Source organism: Mchenga conophoros, linkage group LG3, assembly GCF_057382185.1.
Source record: "Mchenga conophoros isolate Kocher_MC1m ecotype Shallow Benthic linkage group LG3, M_conophoros_male_GT1.1, whole genome shotgun sequence".
NCBI lineage: Eukaryota > Metazoa > Chordata > Actinopteri > Cichliformes > Cichlidae > Mchenga > Mchenga conophoros.
Genome location: NC_140528.1, coordinates 77,559,093 through 77,575,494, shown reverse-complemented (window position 1 = coordinate 77,575,494; position 16,402 = coordinate 77,559,093). Strand labels below are relative to the sequence as shown.

The window sequence follows — 16,402 nt, the reverse complement described above, 5'->3', positions numbered from 1 at the left end:
TGACATTAACACCATGGCAGTTGTAGATGGTAGAATGTAGAGGGTTAGCGAGAACAAAAAGGCGACTGTTCACGGACTGTTATCTGTCGTGCTGTTGTTACAGGGAAAAAAAGCAGAAATGACACCGTGCTGTTGTTGATGTCATTTTTTTTGACTACTTTTACAATATATATAAATATATGTAATGTACATTGTATGAGGACTTGTACCTATGCCACCGGCATGTTGGTTAGCACTGTTGCTTCACAGCTAGAAAGTCCTGAGTTCAATTCCACCATCAGACCAGGGTCTTTCTGTGTGGAGTTTGCATGTTCTCCTTGTGTTTGTGTGGGTTCTCTCTGGGTACTCCAGCTTTCTCCCACAGTCCTACAACTTAAGTAAGCTCCAAGACTCACAAAGAGCAATAGCTTGAAGCAAATGCTTTCTGTATCAGTCTCTCACACTGTTGTAGAGAAATTTTAGCTAACTCTTCCTTACAATTTTGCTTTAGTTCATCATAGTTTGGGGTATTTGGGCATGCACTTCTCTCTTGCAAAACCTTGATTCTTTTATCATTTAGCTGTTCCGCTGTAGATTTGCTATGTTTGGGTCACTGTCCTGTTGCATAATACAGTTAAAGCCAAGCTTTAGCTGTTGGACACGCCTGACATTGACACCCCCCCCCCCCCCCTCTCCTCAAATAATCAACACCCCTTCGACTTGACAATTATTGCCAGGTGTTTTGTGCTGATGCTATGTTTGGTTTTCAATGACAGTGGTGTTGTGCCAAACATATCCATTTTGATTTACTCTGTCTAATAGACATTATTGAACAAGACATGTTGTTTATTCTAATGCAACTTCCCAAAAAATATCCCACGCTGATGGGTTCCTTTTAAAAAGGACTTTTTTCCTGGCAACCCTTCAAAAAACCTAAACTTGGTCTGTTTTTTGTGATCATGTTCTCAAGAACATTTCGTATGCTAACTGAAAGTTTTTGGCTTTGTAGAGGTGGTCACACTTACTGATCACCTAATGAAGTGTGTTTCACTGTCAGCACCTGGCAGCTACTTCCCCTTAGTTCCTATGAAGGCAAAATCCGAGACTAGTGATAATAACCTATAGAGAAACTAAATCTCAACAACAAACTTTTAATGTTTAAACTACATGCCCAGTATTTAGAGTTGTTAAAGTGTCAAAATAATTATTGGCAGCTTTTCTGGTCACAGCCACCTCCTAATTCCACTGCTGGTCTGGGATAAGTGAGGACTGTCACATGTACTGTACGATACACAGGGAGCAACCAGATACCCAAAAGAAGTAAACACGCATTCACTCAAGTTCTTCATAATGACATTTACTTTATTTTGTGATTAAACACATGGCAAGAATTCCAGAGCATTAAACGAAATGCATCAAAATCAAGAAATATGTGATATATTTCATCTGTCAAGTCTATAAATCACTATAAAGGAATAATATTAGGATATCCATCATGAAATTCCAAACAAAAACAAACAAAAAAGACCCAGAAACCGTTTTTAAAATCAAAATTGTACAAGTACTTCTCTGTAACAACTATAAAGAAAGCAAAAGACAGTCATTGCTTTACACTGGAGTACACACATTCACTCATGGTGTCATCCTTAAGTCTTCTTGATTGTTTTCTCTGGTTTACACGTAAAGCGGCATAATGCAGGCTGTCTGCATCGTTGTAACCCTGCTAACAAAATAATATATTAATACATTGTAACTGCTTCTCATGTGCATTGTACTGGAAGATTTGTGCTTGTGAAAGTTACACTCCAGTGATATTTACCTCTGCATTGGTTGTGTGAGGAGATGACTGTCCTACATGAGACTCTGAAGGTAAAAGTTGAAGAAAAAGTTATTTTTTTACCAAAAAAGAAAATACAGATTAAGCTTTTAACAATGAAAATACACTGTACCTGAATATTGGCTGCAGTTTCTCCCATTCATCTTGCATATCAGGAAAGCCAGAAAGCCAGAAAGAATCATGACGAATATCAAAGCACCACCCAAAAAATACACCAAACCCAGTGAGTCCACGTCCCCTGTAAAACGTGAAAACAAGTTCACAACTTTTTTTACAAAGTTAAAATAAATACTATTGAGTAAAAACAGACCATTCCTGGTAGAAAATCTGCTCACTTTGAAAGTCCAACTTTGTCCCATTCCCTGTTGGGGAGGATCTACAGTATTTTTAGTAAGCTTAGCCTTGACGTTACTCACGTTCAAAGTCCAGTTTTGTCCCCTTTCCAAACAGTATGTGTCCACATGAGGCAACAGCACAGTAGTAGGTCCCAGCATGAGACAGATTCAGACCGTTCATCGGCAGGGTGTAGACGCAGGTGTTAGTTTGTGTTTTAGTTTTTCTCTCGCACTGATCATTCCCACCTCCATGGGTGTAAATAAGTCCTGTTTGTTGAGATTCTTCTGTTTTTCTGAACCAGTAAATGCTGCGTTCTCCATCACAGGTCCCAGTGTGTACTGTACAGTTTAGAGTCACAGAGCCTCCAGGCTGGATGGTTTCAGAAGCAGACTGCTGGACTAGAGCTTTGATGCTCAAACCTTGACTCTTTACAATGACTTTGGTACCCTCTCCAAATTCAAACACAAATGAAAGACCACTTGCACAGAAGTAAGTTGCTGTATCTGTGATTTGTACGTTGGAAATTTGTAAGTGATTTATACCCACATCAGTTTCCAATGTAAAGCGTGGATTGTCCTTGAACTCATCATAAAAAGTTCCATTTTTGTCAAATTTATAGGTATTGGAAATAAGCTGTAGCTTCTGTCCCAGTAGTTGCTTGTACCAGTAATACTTTGCAGCATCACTGTCATGAAAACATCGCAAAATCAACGAGTCTCCAACATTAGCAGATATCAATCCTTTCTCTTGATGTAAATTTCTGGGTTGTTTTAAATGATTCATCTGAGCTAAATGGGGTAAAGAGCAGAATTATTTTTAACCAGAATGATACATTTAAAACATAAATAGTTGTTCTTGTTTTTTAAATAAAATGCAACTTACTAAATTCCACCAAGAAGAGGCATGTCAGATAGAAGACAAGCTTCGGAGGTGTCATCTTGTTGAAATTGCCGTGTTGAGTGAAAAGCACTGCTCTACATCCTCACTCTCTTCAGAGACAAGACTGTTTTGATTGGCCAGGAGGGTAGATGATCACATCCACCTACAGAGGCAATCTTAGCTCTATGAGAAGAATCAGTTGGGTGAAACTATTTGACGTACTTTAAGGCTTCTGACACTTTTTCAAATCACTTATAAATAATTGAGCTTTATGCAACATATTAGAATAGAAAGCAGAGTTCTTTGGCACTAGACTTAACATCATATTGTTCTACAGAATAACTGCAGTCAGTAATTATATACATGGCTTATCCTGTGAAAGTATATTTCCGGACATCAGCAACACATTGAAAGGCATCAAACAACCCGTCTGTAAAAGTGAACTAAAAAAAACACAGTTTCCAGTTTTTCATAGATTTTATGTAAAATATTGATTTAGCTAGCGTGACATTATCCATTAGATAGCAAAGTCCTATTGTAAATTCTCAAGTTAAGTCTTCTAAACACACACAACTGAGCCAAGAATTCTCCAGACTTCATGTAACAATGTAAACAATGGCTAGTTAGCTATCTTAGTTCTCACCGATTCCAAAACAAATTCACTAAACCAGCGGCAAAAGAAAACCACAAATGTGCTAAGACAGAAATTTGCTTACCAGACTGGTTTCCTCCGCTGTAACCAATAGCCGCTGTAGTTCTGGATAATGGCTGTGGTAACCAGTGTTGGTCAAGTTACTTGAAAAAAGTAATCAGTAACTAATTACTGATTACTTCCCCAAAAAGTAATCCCGTTACTTTACTGATTACTTAATTTCAAAAGTAATTAATTACTTAGTTACTTAGTTACTTTTTAAAAACACGATTTACAACCTGAAGAGGTGATAAAGTGATAGATCTTTCAGCCCAATTCTACTTTTTCTGCATAATCCATCATATAAAATGTAATCAAATGGAAAAGTCTCTTTTTTTAACTTGTTTTATCAGTTTTAATCTTTTAACTTTATGCATCAAGTAAAAATTAAACTATATGCAACATTCTCTGACTTGAATAAATTAGTTTAACATTTAAACCTATTTTCTACACATTCCAGCACATAAAATAAAATATTTTTTGTGTTTACACTCACTCTTTCAAATAGATGCAAGTAAAACACAGCAGAAAATGAATAAAGTCAAAGACTCAGCGGTCCTGTTGCTCTATTTTCACCTGTAAAGCAGGACTGTGGTAGGCGGAGGTTTACCCTGGTGCAGGTGTGCCGCGGTCAATGGAAGAATCCGCGAGTTTCTCTGTGAATTTCCCATTACGTCATAGCTACTCGGTGCTTGCTCGGAAGTTTAGGGGTTTTTTCGCTGTAAAACGAAGTTTTCTTCCCACACACAACGGACGCTAATGTTTTTGTCACTTTTTATGGAATCAAACTCAAAGTAAGGTCAGTACTTCCACGCTTTAAACGCTGCACGCTCATACTCTCTCCCGCACTTGATATGTGATCCATTGTTGATCTGCACACAGCTGTTGTCACTAACGGCGCACTCGCAGTAACGCAGCGTTCCTACGGGAAAGTAACGGTAATCTAATTACCGTTTTTGCAATAGTAATCCCTTACTTTACTCGTTACTTGAAAAAAGTAATCAGATTACAGTAACGCATTACTGCCCATCTCTGGTGGTAACACAATGCATCAGAGCAACTTCCATCAATAATCGCCATCTTAGGCCCAGTTAAGGACACGTGACTGGACAGATGCCGCGTGTCATAAATTTGGGGTCACGTAGGGTCTGGTCTTGCAACTTCTGGCATCATCAAAAGGTGTAAATCAAACAAATCGTCCAATAGAGGCCGAAGCTACAGCTCCTCAGAGTTTAAAGCACCAGAGGCTGTTTAACCTTCCCATGCGCATGGCAGAAAGGGCACGCTGCCTGTGAATGTGTGTTTAATTCTTCAAAAATATATTTTTTAAAAACAAACATTTTTAGGCATGTAAATGAAATTATATAATTTCTGCTGTTCCATACTTTTATACGGTATCCAAGGTGTGCCAAAATTGGTCAAACCAGGATGATGTTTATATGTTGATTGAGGTCTTCTGGAATCTGGTCCTTTGAAAACAGCAAACAATCTTTGTGTAATAATAATAATAATGAAATAATAATAATGCTGAGCATGAATGCTGTTTTTGGAGAAAACCCTTAGGAACTTTTCAAAAGTTATGACAATATCCTTTGTTAGGGAAATGCCATCAATTTCCAGCACTTTCTGGCAAATTTGAGTGATGTCTCAAACAGTCAGGTGACTTTCCCATCTCATGCAAACAATAAAAAGCAATGAGGAAATGCCAAAAACTTGAGGGTGTCTTCAAAAGTAGTCGATTTCTGTAGACTCCCTGTTAAAATGCCCAATTTAACTGATGTACAACATTTTAAAAAACAGTTTCATGGTACAAAACACTGCATTTTTTTCTCCTTAGATAATTTGCTGCTTTATAATAACTATATGGGGAAGACATTTGCTTACTTTTTAGGCCTAAAGTTTGGACAGATGCCCTAAGAGTGGCCAACAGGCCTCTGTAGTCTATACAAGGTCTCATCTCCACGTTTGTCAAAGAACTGCAAAGAATTCTATTGGCTGACATTTGACATAATGCCTTCTCTCTTTGGATTGTTTTATGGTCTATAAAGGTTTATTGGTTATTTGCATGTGGTCTTTAGGGCGTGCATTTTAACACCTCAGAGGTAAATTAGATAATATACCCACAAAGTCCATTTACTTTGTGGTTTAATGCAGTTTTCTTTAAGACTGACTCCCCACTAAAGTACTTACACCTCTTCATTCTTCTGAAACCCACAAAGACCACTACAGTTTAACTTGGCTAACATAAGTCTCACTGAAATGATTGCTTGAGTTTGACCTTGTGTTTACAGAAGAAACTATGACGGGGTGGAATTTTTTGTGAACACATTTTCTTAAGCATAATAAATCTATGCACATGTGTATGCATAAAAAGAGGTGTGACTATATTGAGTGACAGGTATTTATAGTTTTTTCTTGTTTAATGTTTACTTCAAGATTTTGGGTATTCAGTTTGTTCAACCCCTTAGACTTACTAAGCTGGTAACTCCTGTTAAGGTTCAAAATATTGGGGATGGAGACAAGAGAAAAAAACCACAATAACAACACTGGTCCGGCCGGGTGGAGTCAAACGATGATTTTAATGAACACACGCGTGGGAGATGGACACTGATGCAGACAGCCTCAAAATCTCAAAATGGTGGAGCATTGCTCAAACTTTTATAGCCTCTGGTGCCTCCACCTTATCATAAAAAGCCTAAACATTCACATGCTCTCTCTCACACAGCGCCTGAGCTACGACCTTGGCTCCCTGTTTATCTGCTCCTGCTGAGATGGGGCAGAAAACTCCAGCACACTCTGTTCTCTTCTACTCAGACAAATTAGACAATAACCTTCTGCGAACAGTATTTCTTATAACTCAGCAATATAATGCATCATAAAACAATATCATTCATTCACAACAAGTCAGCAATTTAATGTAATGCAAATCAGTTTAACTAATGTAATAGTTATCAGCTTCTTCTAATTCAGGAGAATAATGCAAACTAAAACTACATAATAATTCACAATCTTTAATTAGGGGTATAACATGGCATAAAATAATATTATAATCTAACAATTCCCCCTGATGAGGTCATTAGAATAATGACCTCACAAACACCCTTCAATTCAGTGTGGCCGGGTTCATCTCTTCTCACTCCTGAGGTCCTTTGTCCCCCTGAGGGGCGAACCATATGTGGGATGACCTCTGTGTTTGCGCAATTCAGATGCAAGAAAAACTATGATTCCAACAGTAGCAGGTCCAGATGACACTCTCCTTGTCTCCCACTGCTTTCAGCCTTTATTCTATTGCTGCAGCTACCAGTGTCGTCCAGTTGGGTGATCCTCTGCTCTTCATTCTTCAACCTTAGGGGTTAGACAACCCTTCAGTCGTAACACAGATCAGGGGATTATTCTGCCCCGATTTCAAACAACGATCTGTGTATTCTCCAGAAAAAGGAACAGGAAGGTGTCCCCTTTTTGCCCAAAAGCCTCTCGAACTTCGTTGGTCTGGTGTTCCCGGATTTCCGCCAACCCCTTCATGGTTATTGCTGTGTTTATGGGATCCATCCTTTTGTGGTGACTAGCTGGAGCCCAAACGCCATGACCCTTGGACCCAGTTGATGTCTCGGCAGTCACTGTGTCTGACTCTGCTACGGAGGATCCTCGCATCTCTGTGACCTCGTCTGGTGTCTGTTCCTTTCTCTGTAAGAGACAGAAAACCAAAACACCCCTCTTCCTAACCCTAATAATCTAATGTTGTTATCTACTGACCTTCTAGTGATTCAGAATTGGTCTAAACATTCAGAATGTCCCAGGGACTTATTCTAATCATATCTTATGTGTGTGTAAGCGTGTTTGCATTTAGCCCTCTGCACTCAAGGCATTTCCTACACTTTATCAGTCCGGACAGTCACGCCGAACGAAGCTTCTGACCTTCAAAAGGCCGAGTGCCAACTCGTTATAAGCACATTTGCAAGGTGTGTCTGAAAATTATTGAAACCCCTCTTTTTAACAAAAGACAAAAAATTAACAAATCTTCTAAACGCTATTCAGTTCATTTCAATGAGTAATGATTAAACATGAAAGTGATAGTTTATGCTTTTTCACTGATTCTCTAAAAGGTCCGTCTTCTCGGACCGCTATTAGCTTAAGCTTTACCATTCCTAAGGTATTAAAGACACAAATGAAGTTATAAAATGTTCAAATAATCCTTGTTTGATGTTAAAGCTCAACCTTCCCCCCCTTTTTTGACACATTCCAATGTGTCAAATCAACGGAGCTAGAACATTCAAAAAAAAAAAGTTAGGCAGCTACAAAGTTTCCCAGACTCTTAAGGTGATCCGCGTGTAACGTTCTGACTCAGGTATTTAATATTTTAATAAATCTCGTTTAATTAACTGCCACTATTTAAACTAACTTTAAAGACATAATTTAAGAAAAGATCACAAAGAATAACATGATATCAGTGTTTTGTAAGCGCGTGCGGCCCTCCATGCTCGAAGCCTTTTCCCTCAAAAGCTCTACTCTCTGGTCTCTGGTCCAAATATGTGTTTTGATGTTTTAAAAAACATGGCAACATCCAAAATACCAAAGTAATCCACACAAGCCAGTGGGTAACATCACTGTAACACACAATCACTGCTTCTTAAACCAAGAAGTCTTGAGTTCTATGTCTTTGTTATACAAGATAAGATTTGTAAGTTATGTAGAATTTAAAAAAGACCATTTTGGTGTGTTTATGAGGACAGGCAGCTAATGGGGAAAAACAAAGATTTAAGACTTACCAAGTCTTGTATATCAGTTATTTCAGTCATATCAGGGTGGAGTGCTGAATTGCCAGCTAATGTTAGCAAGCTGTATTCATAAATTGTACAGGTGCAACACAAAGACACAGATATCTTCCAAACAGTCAGCAGGAAAGAAAATAACCCAAATAAGCATCTTGTATGGTGTGTAATATATTTTATTTGTCAGAAAATTCCATTAAAACCGTGCAAAATACACCAGCACAGCAAGAAGGCCCTTCATAGAGATCATGCTACTTTTGGCAGATCATTTATTCACAAGTAGGTAGCTCCATTTTAATTTTTTCTAACTTTTGCAATTTCAGAGAAATACTCCATTCATCTCTCCTCCTGGAATCGAACCGGAAATCTTTCACCCGTTGAACACGTAAACCACTACACTATGGAAAAATAGCCGTGCTGCAAACTTTCAGCAGAGTTAGTTCAAAAGTGCTAATTGCATTAACCTTGTTGTTTTAGCCAGTATACAGCTGCAATGGTGGAAAAGTAGTGGAGGCTTCCTGTTTGCAACTACACAGACACAAAAACAAAAGAGCAGATGGTTTGTTTTTGTTGTTTGTTTTATCTTTGAATCACCCAGACATATAGAGATTTAACTTTATGACTTTTTTTAAACTTCAGACCTTAATCTAAGCTATAAAAAGATTCTTAAATATGTAACCACAATATGAAAAGATAAACAGATATTCCCCAGTAGAGAGCACTCATTACATTGTACATTGTATTTCTTGTGACATAAACTGGCTTATATTTATGGTGATGTGGCACAGTGTGTTATGCACATGTTCAGAAAGGTTGGCTTCGTAAAGTAACATGTTTTCTCACTGTTTTTCTTACCCCTGAGAATCAACAAGTATACTGATAATGGAAATGTAGCACCTTTGTAACCAAGGCTTTGTACTGATTATCTTCACAACAGATCTCAAAACACACGCTAACAAAACCACATCTTACGCTGAAACAAAGTCTAGATGAAACAGGTTCAAATCTGCTGCCTTACACTGGAGTACACACAGTGATTCATGGTGTCATTCATCTGCCTCCTTTGCCGGTTGGACTTTTGTGTCTGTACGGCAGCATAGTGAAGGTTGTCTGCATCTTGGTATCCCTGGTACAAAAATACACGAGTCAATAAATGTTACAGAAAAAAAATCAAGTGCTACAGTGTAATATATGTATTGGTAGCTGTTCAAAAGATAATTTGATATATATCAAAAAATATAGTCACCTCTGCATTAGCTGCATCTGAACATCTTGCTTGTGACTCTATTGTGAAACACAAAAAATATAAAAGCCTTTGTCTGTAAATACACGCTGTTCAAGAAAACAATATTATAGTTTGGTACTTATATAATGTGTATCCAGTCTTACTAACAAATCAAAGCACTTTACACTGTAAGCCGCATGTGCCCTTTCATACACCCTTGCAACTGTTTTTTGTGCACTATATCTAACCATGTTTGGACTGACTGCAAGTGTAAGTGACTGGTTACCTTTATTCATCTTCCACACTAGAAAACCCATTAAAAGACTCAAAGTGGTGGTGAATGCCAAGGCTCCACTTAAAACATGCACAAGAAAGTCAGGAAAGGTCACCTCATCTGTAGAGAACCAAACATCCATCAACCATCAGTGTTGTTAATATGTTTCCATTAAAAGCTGAATGAGAGAGTATTAAAGACTGTTTAGCAAATGTGAGACAGGCTACTAGAATGCCACTTACCCTCCGAGCCCAGCTTGGTCCCATTACCAAACAGTATGTGTCCACAAGAGGCAACAGCACAGTAATACATCCCATTATCAGACAAATTCAAGCTCTTTATTGGCAAATTGTAGACACACGTGTTTGTTTGTGTGTTAGCTTTCCTCTCGCAGCGATTGTTCCTGCCTCCATGGGTGTAAATGAGTCCTGGATGGGATTTTTCTGAGCTTTTGAACCAGTAAACACTGTGTTCTTCATCACAAGTCCCAGTGTGGACTGTACAGTTCAGAGTCAAAGAGGCTCCTAGCTGGACGGTTGCAGAAGACAGCTGATGGACTGAAGTTTGAAGGTTCAAATCCGAACCCTTCACATGGATTGTGGTGCCCTCTGCAAATTCAAACTTGTAAGCATAGCAGCTTATGCAGTAATACGTTGCTGAGTCAGACATTTGTAAATTCCAGATTGTCAAGTGGTTCTTTCCATTTTTACTGTCCAAAGAAAATCTTGGATTGTTCTTGAAATCCTCGCTAAAAGTGCCATTTTTGTCATGTTTGTAGAAGCTAGAGATGAGCTTTGGCTTTTGTCCCAGGGTTTGTTTGTACCAGTAAAACATAGCTGCAACATCACCTTCGTAGAAACATCGCAAAGTTACATTGTCCCCAACATTAGCTGATATAAAGCCGCTCTCTTGACGAACATTTGAGGAGAGCTGAATATTAGTTACCCGGTCTGTAAAGAGAACACCATGAATGTTTGCACTTAAAATCACAATAAAAGCCTAATCACTCTATAAGTGAGATTTAATTTATATTTTTAAGAATTTAAGGTATTCCCAACTTACCAATTTTCCAGAAGACCAGGCAAATCAAAGCAAAATTCAGAGATGTCATTGTGATCAAAAGGTCTTGACCAATGTAGAAAACCTCCATACGTCCTCTAGTCTTAGAGACAAGGCTCCGTTTGATTGGCTAACCAAAAGTGACTCTGAACTACTTTTGAAACAGGGTACAAAAGTTTAACGCCCCCTTCATTATGAATTTTGGTTCTCGCAGCAAGAGATATGGAAAACAATACCAGAGTTATAGTATTACATTATTTTAACCATTAAAACCCCAAAAATCAATAATGTGAGTGAGAGCAAACTTGGCCAAGGTTAGGATGTTTCCGGTTAGTGTGAAAAGTAATTTAGCGCTACTTATTGTCTTAAGAACAGTGAAATGAACCAAGATCTGATTGAAAGACGCCACAGACATTAGTTATTGTAGTGACTGTGTGTATGCCATATCTGGTGATGCAAGTTTTCTTACTTCAGTGAGCCATATCCTTTTTAAATGCTCTATGAAGAGATCATATTGCTTATTTTTAACTTCCCGTCATTCATACATTTGGATATGTTTCAGTGTTTCTCTTGCTGGTCCCACCTTCACATTTCTAATTGTCTAGCATGCTTAGAGAGAAATGCTGCATTATCAAAATTCAATTTTCTAGGCTTCTGTTCTGTTAGTAGTTTATATACATCTTTTCATTGTATTTTCGGTTGCAATAATATGAGTGGCCACTGGGGAAAATTAGGGCAATAATCGTAAATGGACTGGTTCTTGTATAGCGCTTTTCTACTCTTCTGAGCACTCAAAGTGCTTTACACAACTTGTGCTTTTACACCCATATTCGCACAAGCACATTTTCCTAGGTGCTTTCTAAGTAACATTCACACACACACTCATACTCTGATGCATGCAATTTGGTGTTAGTATCTTGCTCAAGGATATTTGGCATGCAGACTAGGGGAAGCCTTCTGATCAGTAGATGACCTGCTCTACCGCCTGAGCTACAGCCACCCCCACATGAGGGCATCATGTGACTTACTCACAATACAACCATCAATGTCCACCCAATGGGGGCCATAAATGGACTTGCTGCAATCGTTGAGATATATGAATCTGAATCAAAGTGGTGCGTTTGGTGATAAAAAAAAAAACTTAAATAACATGAAAAATCCAGAAAATTAATGGAAAATCTGTGAAAATCCAATTGCCCAGACCTGAAACTTGCTGTTTAAACATTAACAGCAATGTCATGAAAGTGACGCTATCCCACACTGAGAGCCATGAGTTGAAGCTTGCATGTTGACTAGATGTAAATTAAATAATATCAAGCGTACATTCCTTGAAAAGACTCAAGGACTGAACATTGCGCGATAAAAAATTTAATTTTGAGTATAGGAGAGAAGGAAGTACTGCAGCTGCAAACAGATCTGCTTTCGTCCCCATCACTGACTTTTCCACCCTGGTGACACATTGGTAGGTGTAGTGGTTGGTAGTTCACTCTTGTTGTCTCTGACACAGCTGCCTCCTACAGCTACTGTCACTTTTATTGAACTCTCACTCACTAAGTCTCAGTCATTTATGTTAATTGGGATCATACTGGATCTCAATACAGTTCTTCTGGTTAAGGAGGTCAAAAACGTCCTGCATCCGTATTCACTGTCCTCTAGTAAAGGCTAAAAGCCAAAAAAAAGGATATTAAAAAAGCAGTGGGGCCATGGACATAACGGTTTTTGATATTTGGTTCATGTTTTAGCCATAAGGAAATGTTTATATTGCACCAAATTACATTTATTTTTATTTACATTTTATTTACATTTATTTTATTTTTCATGTCTGTCATAGAATTGTGTTAGTTAAAATGTGTGTGAACCTCATTGACTGAAAGGCCACAAGAGCTTGGGCTTCACTGGTTTTGTGTGGGTAAGAAGCAATATAGTTATAGAGTGCATCCTATTTGAATAAAATGAATAAAACAAAGACAATGTGATTGATTGCATTTTGATTTATTTTAGTATTTTGATGTAGTCTACTGAAGAAACTTGAGCATCATTAATACTGCATGGCTGCAGTCCATAAACACACTGCAGACACTTCCTGTCTGAAACCAGAAAGACAAAGTGAGCTAGGTGTTCTTCAAAGCACTTTGAAAGTCAGTCATTTGACTGTTGACCACACAGAAGCTACATACAGAGTCTCACTTCTCTGGTTTCAGGTGTGCAAACAACACCAAATGGAACAACATTCTGCAAATGCAGTTGTGAAAGATGTATGACATGTCTTAAATTATCAGAAGATTATCACTGATAAATTGTTTCCTGTCATGTTCAGCGTAACTGCATATTTAGAAGTTAAGTGCCTGCTTACCACAACACTGCTATGAGAAGGCACAGGCCTGCTGTTTCTGTGCGTGCAGTCTCATCTCTGAAGGCCACACTTAGAGACTGCAGAGACGTTCTGTTTATGATCCTTTTGCATTACTGAGTTTGTAATATTTGTAATATGAGCTTGCTAGCTTATGTTCCTCACAGTTCTACTGGCTTTTATGTAGCAATCTTTCTCTTTTACCTTTCTTTATCTCTGGCTTGTAGTTCTCTTCTTACCATACACAATATATTACAACAATGCTTCAACAATCAACAAATCGAAAAAACAAACAAAAAACAAATGCTTTAAAGACACAGTTCTTCTTACAGGACAACATGGCTACAAATGAAATTCCAGGTTTACTGTTTGACACTGGAGTACACACATTCGGTGTTTGTGTTGTCTCTTTGTCTCTTGGATCGGTTGACCTTGTGGTCCCTCAAAGCAGCATAATGGAGGTTGTCTGAATCTTGGTTACCCTGATAATAACATAAGAATTTAAAATTAGTACTTTATTAATCTTTATTGCCACTACAACATAATGGCACATTGCTAAGGACATCTACACACCTGGAAGAATAAATGCATCATCAAATGCTCTGCTTTGCATCCAGTAGCAGGCAGGTGCAGTTGATGGTGGGAATCTCACAGTTCATACCAGACTTCATTTGCAATATGTATACATTTATATTGTGTCTCACGTCTCCTTGTACCACAGAAATGTGTCAAAGTTGCCAACTCTCTGCTGACCTAATAACTGCAGAGTTTCAAACCTCCTCTGGTATTTACATCAACACAAAAACTGCACCGGGAGCTTCATGGCATGTTTTGTTATAGCCGAGCAACTCTTCTGGTTCTAATGTTTAGATGGCCCAGTACTTTTGTCCATATACAGTATTACTGATATCTTCCACTTTGTCAAACTTGATAACTTCCAATGGTTGGTCATTATGTTGATGGAAGCCATAACTGTATCTACCAATGTTTCCTCTTATTTGTTTTTAAAGATTATTTTTAGTAAACATAGGTCCAAACATAATTTTCTGTTGCTTAAGATAGTAGAAATGCAAAGATTGCAACATCACAAACTAGAAAACTGGTGTACTCTACTTCTGTCTATCTACATACAGTTAGACTGGCAGATTAGTACTCACTTCTGTATTTGGAGTTGAGGCATTTGCAGATCTTGCTTGAGAGTCTGGTTATGAAGGTTGGAGACAAAGTTGCTTTTTAAGTCTTTATGACTGTATATGCTACCTAAACATGAGTGAAAAGTAACCAGCGCCTACCTGAACTTTGGCGTTTCATTTTGATATTAATTCTCAGTGCTGCATATGACAGCATAAGCAGCAGGATAATGGTAAATATCAACGCTCCACTCAGGAAATACACCAAGACAACAGAGTGCTCATCTGCAAGTTAAGATGAGTAAAGCAAACATTTTTGAACATGCTTTGTGTGTAAAACAGTCACAGTCATGCAAATATGAAACGGATTTTGTATTGCTACTTACGCTCTAAGTGGAGCTCTTCCCGGTCTCCAAACAGTATGTGTCCACATGAGGCAACAGCACAGTAGCTCAAAGCATCAGAGAGATTAGGACTTTTCATGGGTAAGTTGTAGAAGCAGGTGTGTGTTTGTGTCGTAGGCCTCTTCTCATACTCATCACTCCTGACTCCGTTGGCATAAATGAGTCCAGGATGAGATTCGACAGAATCCTGGAACCAGTAAACTCTGTGGCCTCCATCATAGGTATGTTTGTGTATAATACAGTTCAGAGCAGAGCCTCCAGGCTCAATGGTTTCGGATGGAACCATCGTCTCAGACTGATGGAGCAAAGTTTGGATGTTTATCCCTGAACCCTCTACACTGACAGTAACACCTTCAGAAAATTCAAAATCGTATACATAGATACCAATGCAGTAATAAGTAGCTGAGTCCGAAATCTGTAGATCTGAAATGATCAAGTGATTGTTACCATTTCCAGTGTCTAGTGAGAAACGAGAATTGTTTTCAAACTCACTGTAAAACGTGCCATTTTTTTCATGTTTATAAAATTTAGACACAAGCTTTGGATTCTGTCCCAGAGATTGTTTATACCAGTAAAACATCACTGCGTCTTCTTCGTAGAAACATTGCAAAGTCACTTTGTCACCAACGCTAGGCGACACAAAACCACTTTCTTGACGCACATAAACTGAGGATTTCAGGTTAGTCTTCTGAGCTGATGAGGAAAAAAACACTGATTTTAAAAGATTGTGTATATCAGTATATATATGCGTTCTATACAGCTGTATTTAGAAGAGACAACTTACCTACACTACCCAGTGCCAGGCATGTTAGACACAAAGCAAACTTTAAAGGCATCATCGTGTCCACATCGTATCCTGTTGAATGTACTGACTCTCACCAAGCTCTTTATTCCTCTGAGTGGACTGCATTTGATTGGCTAACGAGAAGTAACGCCTAGGAGCATCAAGACTTGTGATGTTCCACACCGATTTCTGTCCCTTTAATTTCAACTTAAATGTAATCAGGTACACTATGACATTGCTTTAACTATTGTTACTTTCATTACTTGATGTTCTGTAAATTGCTGTTTTTGATCACAACATATCAGAAAATGACAAACTGTAACAATGAATGGTACGTTAACTATTTTCATGTATTGCACCTCTGCATAATTATACCCCTGCATTATCTTCTCCAGTAACAAAAAAAGTCTTGGTCCATAAAGAAAAATCTGATTTTATATTAAATGTATTAGCAACAGCTGGGTGTGTCTATGTTAGCTAATTGTGGGCAACACTTTCTTTTAATACTCTGCACAAGTGCCAGCGCTAACACAGACAGAAAACCTGAAGAGGTAACCAATGAGTCCTGGAAGAATATGGTAATATTAAAATCATTATGTCAAGATAACATTAGTAAATATATAAAATATATATTTTTTACATTGTGCAAATTTTACAGGGGTATTCACTGCTTCATATATGAAGG

General features: G+C 38.1%; 3 protein-coding genes across 5 annotated transcripts; all 3 read right to left on the bottom strand.

The window, feature by feature from the left end:
* Positions 1-1,353: 1,353 nt before the first annotated feature.
* Positions 1,354-3,094, bottom strand: LOC146580581 (uncharacterized). Of its 2 annotated transcripts, none has more exons than XM_085267346.1 (5): positions 3,035-3,094; positions 2,233-2,940; positions 1,929-2,054; positions 1,799-1,842; positions 1,354-1,702 (listed from the first exon to the last, which is right to left on the bottom strand). In XM_085267346.1, exons 1-5 carry the CDS (start codon positions 3,087-3,089, stop codon positions 1,580-1,582), a joined length of 1,056 nt encoding a protein of 351 aa, XP_085123472.1. In that variant the 5' UTR covers positions 3,090-3,094; the 3' UTR covers positions 1,354-1,579. The 2 variants fall into 2 exon arrangements, with proteins under 2 accessions (XP_085123472.1, XP_085123473.1); XM_085267347.1 differs by having other exon boundaries at positions 1,354-1,699.
* Positions 3,095-9,491: 6,397 nt separating this feature from the next.
* On the bottom strand, positions 9,492-11,139 carry LOC146580580 (uncharacterized). The gene is made up of 5 exons (XM_085268068.1): positions 11,053-11,139; positions 10,233-10,940; positions 10,003-10,110; positions 9,738-9,775; positions 9,492-9,617 (listed from the first exon to the last, which is right to left on the bottom strand). The coding sequence occupies exons 1-5, from the start codon at positions 11,099-11,101 to the stop codon at positions 9,492-9,494; spliced, it is 1,029 nt and encodes a 342-aa protein (XP_085124194.1). The 5' UTR covers positions 11,102-11,139.
* Positions 11,140-13,034: 1,895 nt separating this feature from the next.
* On the bottom strand, positions 13,035-15,777 carry LOC146580579 (uncharacterized). 2 transcript variants are annotated; one of them, XM_085267358.1, is made up of 5 exons: positions 15,718-15,777; positions 14,916-15,626; positions 14,692-14,814; positions 14,557-14,600; positions 13,035-13,881 (listed from the first exon to the last, which is right to left on the bottom strand). In XM_085267358.1, the coding sequence occupies exons 1-5, from the start codon at positions 15,770-15,772 to the stop codon at positions 13,762-13,764; spliced, it is 1,053 nt and encodes a 350-aa protein (XP_085123484.1). In that variant the 5' UTR covers positions 15,773-15,777; the 3' UTR covers positions 13,035-13,761. The 2 variants fall into 2 exon arrangements, with proteins under 2 accessions (XP_085123484.1, XP_085123485.1); XM_085267359.1 differs by having other exon boundaries at positions 14,916-15,618; positions 15,695-15,772.
* Between the last annotated feature and the right edge of the window lie 625 nt (positions 15,778-16,402).

Bases quoted from the DNA above. Each gene is read 5' to 3' on its own strand.
- LOC146580581 (XM_085267346.1), bottom strand. From the start codon at position 3,089: ATGACACCTCCGAAGCTTGTCTTCTATCTGACATGCCTCTTCTTGGTG. The intron at 2,941-3,034 runs GTAAGTTGCATT...TACCCCATTTAG, and splicing joins CCTCTTCTTGGTGGAATTTA to CTCAGATGAATCATTTAAAA. The intron at 1,703-1,798 runs GTAAATATCACT...TTATTTTGTTAG, and splicing joins CTCACACAACCAATGCAGAG to CAGGGTTACAACGATGCAGA.
- LOC146580580 (XM_085268068.1), bottom strand. From the start codon at position 11,101: ATGACATCTCTGAATTTTGCTTTGATTTGCCTGGTCTTCTGGAAAATT. The intron at 9,776-10,002 runs GTAACCAGTCAC...GTTTCACAATAG, and splicing joins AGTGTGGAAGATGAATAAAG to AGTCACAAGCAAGATGTTCA. The intron at 9,618-9,737 runs GTGACTATATTT...TTTTTGTACCAG, and splicing joins CAGATGCAGCTAATGCAGAG to GGATACCAAGATGCAGACAA.
- LOC146580579 (XM_085267359.1), bottom strand. From the start codon at position 15,772: ATGATGCCTTTAAAGTTTGCTTTGTGTCTAACATGCCTGGCACTGGGT. The intron at 15,619-15,694 runs GCTGTATAGAAC...TCAGCTCAGAAG, and splicing joins AGTTGTCTCTTCTAAATACA to ACTAACCTGAAATCCTCAGT. The intron at 13,882-14,556 runs GTGAGTACTAAT...TGTTATTATCAG, and splicing joins CCTCAACTCCAAATACAGAA to GGTAACCAAGATTCAGACAA.